Source organism: Anthonomus grandis, chromosome 22 (assembly GCF_022605725.1).
Source record: "Anthonomus grandis grandis chromosome 22, icAntGran1.3, whole genome shotgun sequence".
NCBI classification, from domain to species: domain Eukaryota; kingdom Metazoa; phylum Arthropoda; class Insecta; order Coleoptera; family Curculionidae; genus Anthonomus; species Anthonomus grandis.
Window position 1 is genome coordinate 580218 of NC_065567.1, and position 4428 is coordinate 584645.

General features: G+C 33.4%; 1 protein-coding gene across 1 annotated transcript; it reads right to left on the reverse strand.

Annotated features, from left to right (window-relative positions):
- Positions 1 to 1368: 1368 nt before the first annotated feature.
- Positions 1369 to 3663, reverse strand: LOC126748340 (uncharacterized). Its single transcript, XM_050457498.1, has 2 exons — positions 2843 to 3663; positions 1369 to 2779 (listed from the first exon to the last, which is right to left on the reverse strand). The coding sequence occupies exons 1-2, from the start codon at positions 3167 to 3169 to the stop codon at positions 1985 to 1987; spliced, it is 1122 nt and encodes a 373-aa protein (XP_050313455.1). The 5' UTR covers positions 3170 to 3663; the 3' UTR covers positions 1369 to 1984.
- Between the last annotated feature and the right edge of the window lie 765 nt (positions 3664 to 4428).

The following is a 4428-nucleotide window of genomic DNA, read 5'->3' on the forward strand; positions in this document are numbered from 1 at the left end:
TTTTCATGTAAACTTTCAAATTGATCCCTGGACATCCTAAAGTACATATGGAAGCGATTTGCATCTTTAATAAGTAGATTCACTAAAGTATGATATTCGCCAAATGATTCTCTATTTTCGTTTATTTCGTGAATCCAAATTTTTTTTTTCTTAGGTTTTGTAGAACAAATAATAGCAACAGCACATTCTTCAATTTCTTCAACAAATTCATCTGATGAGCTTGAATTCATGGTGAACAAACGCAAACAACACACCGCTATACTGTCACTGCATCAATTAAATATAAAATATTAACGTCTGACATTGGTCAGACCTAATATGATGCATCAGAACAATCTGTTTACAACCCGTCACATCATAATGCATCACAACACATCGCAACACAACACGTCAGAGCAATGTGTTCCCGGCTTTATTCTGTGGCGTGGAGCCGAGTGAAGCAACTTGTATTTTATTCAGTAAACTTTGAGCTCCCTACACACACACAGTTTGACTCGAAGGCCGGTCCGCGAGTCTCTGTTTGTGCAGGTAAATTTTTGTGTCTGTGGGCGAAAACTGATGGAGCGTTCAGTCCCTGGCGCAGCTCGACAGATATCCGAGTGTTTTGATATTTCGTGCAAAACTGAAGGTCAGCCTCGGTGTGTGTGGTTATTTCACTTCAACGCTCCATGCATTTGGGCAATATTTTGAGGTTAGATATTCAATATTCATTCAAGTTTTGTTTATTGTCAATTAATATTTGTAGAATAAAAGCGTAAGATGGAAGACCAAGAAGAAAAACGGAAAGGGAAATTTTGACGGAGTTTATTGACTTGTACAGAAATTACCCTTGTTTATGGAGGGTCAAATCGAAAGAATATTCAGATAAATTTAAGAAGGAGGAAGCTTATAAAGTTTTAGTGGATCATATGAAACAGTTAAATCCGGAAATTAAGAAAGACGATGTGATGAAAAAAATTAATTCTTTAAGAAGCTGTTTTCGGAAGGAATTCAGAAAAGTTTCAGCTTCGACCAAAAGTGGATTAGGAATTGACGACATTTATAAGCCAAGTCTCTGGTATTATTCGCTGCTTCTATATTTGAAGGATTCAGAGATACCGAGACCTAGTTTAGGAACTGATGACACCGAAAACTATTTACATGAGGTAAGGCCACAAAAATAAAAAAAATAATAAATAAAATAAATACTTTAAGAAAAAGAGATTAACTTACTAAAAAGAGATTTTTTCCCACTTTATGTATAATACCTTTTTCTTTTGTTTCAGATTGAGAATGATAATAGTGATGGCGACAGAGGCAACAATAATCAAGATGAATTATTAAGCCCACTGATTCCATCATTTTCTGAAGCAAGCGGTTCTAGTGTGTCTACAAAAAATAAGCGCAAGCTACATAAAAAAAGTTGCAATGAGGACAAAAGTGATGAAATTCTAGCTATGGTGGGTGAAAGACTGCAATCTTCAAGGAATGAGGATGAATTTGATATCATAGGAAAAAAAGTTGCTGAAAAACTGCGGAGGATTGAGTCCACAATGAAAATTTATGCCGAAAGACTTATTAATGAGGTTTTGTTTGAAGCCCAATTAGGCACACTAAGAAGAGAATCTTGTCTGAATATTTCACCTGAAAATAGGCAATCTATTGCCTTATACAATACTCAGCTACCCTCAGGTCCACTTTATACACATAACCTGCAGCAGCAAAGTTCGCCGCATGATTCACAGGAATTAACCAATCTTCAAAATATGAATCAAAGTCAAAATGTTCGTGATTATTACTCACAATTTCCTTATAATAATTAGGATGTAAAAAAACAGAAGTTATGGTTTGTGCGGGTTTGTGTTCAAGGTACTTAGTTTTGTTATGTTAAAAAGAAAAGACGTTTAATTTTTTGTAAACTTATGTACTTTATTTTGTTGCTATGTATTTTGATAAAATATAAATAGTTCACAAAGTTAACTACGTTAACATCTAATAATCTTTTCTAGGATATACGATTTCGTTGCCAAGTTACTTGACCTTCTTTGTTAAAATATGAACAAAACTTTTCACGAATTGATTTTGCTTCTTCACATGCATTTCGATTAGGCCCACGTTGCAAATTGCCGAATGCATCTACTCTTTCTTTTTCATTTTGTATTGCATCATCAAGGCTATTAACATCTCGGCACACGTATCGATCTTTTAGCTTTATTCGTAAAAAATTATGCAAAGAGACGGTTGCAAGAATAGCTGCTTCTATGTTATGTAGTTGTAGGTTTATTTCTGTGTGGAAAATACGAAAACGGCTTGCTAATATTCCGAAAGCGTTTTCAACGACATTTCGTGCCCTAGACAAACGGTATTTGAATACTTTTTTCTCATTATCTAGAACTTTAATGTTAAAAGGCTTCATAAAATTAGGTAGAAGAGCAAAAGCTTCGTCGCCAATAAACACAAAAGGTAGCTCTTCGGAATTATTAAAAGATTTAATGGGTGAAGGTATTTTTAAGGCATTAGTTTTTAATTTTTCATAAAACCTAGTATTTTCAATAACTCCTCCATCTGACACGCGCCCATTTGTCCCAATATCAACAAGTATGAATTCATAATTAGCATTAACAATTGCCATTAACACTATACTGAAATATCCTTTATAATTATAAAAGAATGAACCACTTTTTGGTGGGCAATTTATCTTAACGTGCTTGCCATCGACAGCTCCTAGACAGCAAAGAAAATTCCATTTAGTAAAAAACTCACCAGCAATTGCCAACCATTCCTTTTCTGAATTTGGAAACTAAAACAAAATTAAGTAATTAAGTAATATAACAATTTTTATTTTACAAGAATTATTTATTACCTTTGTGTACTGTATATGCAGGACTTTACAAATGGCTTTACACGTTTCCGGGATAATTTTTCCCAAAGCTTGAGGTGATATAAGCGCCGTATATTTTAGATCTTCAAAGCTTCTTCCAGTGGCCAAAAACCTTAAAGTCGCAGAAAGTCTTTCATGAGGGCTGATGGATTTTCTCATACGAGAATCTTGTTTTTTAATTAAAGGCGTCACCATAGTTAGTAGTTCTACATAGGTATCTTCATCCATACGCAAATAATTTCGGAAGTCATCAGGGCTAAGTCTTAATTCTTCAAGTAAATTGATGTGAGAATAAGTTGACCGTTTCATTAGCCAAGACTTAACCCATTTATAACGAATAGTCTTCTTCTTTAGAACTTGATCTTTTTTTTAATTCTTTTTCACGCAAATAATACTTATAACAGCCATTAGGCACAAGTCGTCACTAGTTACCGACATGGTGTCAAAAAATGTTAATATACATAGACAAACAACCGAACCAGAAGCACAGATTCACAGAACTAAACTGAATGAAATTCTTTTATTCTGTGACAATGTGTGGCCAATTCGAACCTGCACGTGTGCAAACCTGCGCAGGCCGGCCTTCGAGTCAAACTGTGTGTGTGTAGGGCCCCTTTGGTTAGAGTCATCGGCGCCTCTCCATGTGTTAAAAAGAGATAGACAATATTGGACAAAACGTGTGCGTTTTTCAGTCTTCGCGCAAGCGGAACTTCTGACAGTTCGTTCGTTCGTCTCGATACCGCCATCCATGACTCACTGCTCTCCTCGCTCTCGATAAGTTTTGTGTTATTGTAAACGCTATGTTTAATTTGTTAATTTATGAGTTAAATTTTACATTTTTGTAACATTTATTGTAAATGTATTTAGTTATGTTACAATATATGTTTGTATCAGTAAACATATGGTCCTTTTTCGAGCCCGATAAACCAAGAAAACACGAAAAACGAAATCGAAACAAACAATGGAACCTGGATTCTGAGAAAGCTGGAACTTCTTGGCGGCAGCAACCAATCAAGGTCAGTCCTTTCCAATTATTAATTTTTACATCATCAAATTAAAATCCATTCCATTTTATCCATTTTTTCCACGTTTAATTGCACGTATTTTACTTGAGTTATCGCAGTGTAAAGTAATCACATTTCCACGAATTCAAGGCATTAAATTTCTTTCTCCAGACGACATTATTTGTTTTTACAAGTTGGCATTTTCTTTTCGATAAACGTAGATATATATATATATATGTATATATATATATATATATATATATATATATATATATATATATATATATATATATATATATATATATATATATATATTATTTTATTTTTTTTTTTAATAATTTAAGTCCTATTAGCTCCTATGGCAATCTAGACAGAGTTTATTGTCTTTTTATTTGATTTTTAATTTGTTGTTTTTACATAAGGTGCTATTTGATTGGGTCTCAGGTGAGTAATCTTGAAGAAACTTGTGTATTATTTTGTTTTTATTAATTTAACATACAGGGTGTTTAATTCATTTTGTTTTGGAAATAAATAATTTTTTAGTGTTCTATTTTTTATCTATTG

Coding starts and splice junctions, on each gene's coding strand:
- LOC126748340 (XM_050457498.1), bottom strand. CDS start 3,169: ATGAAACGGTCAACTTATTCTCACATCAATTTACTTGAAGAATTAAGA. Junction 2,780..2,842: donor TGCATATACAGTACACAAAG/GTAATAAATAAT, acceptor ATTTTGTTTTAG/TTTCCAAATTCAGAAAAGGA.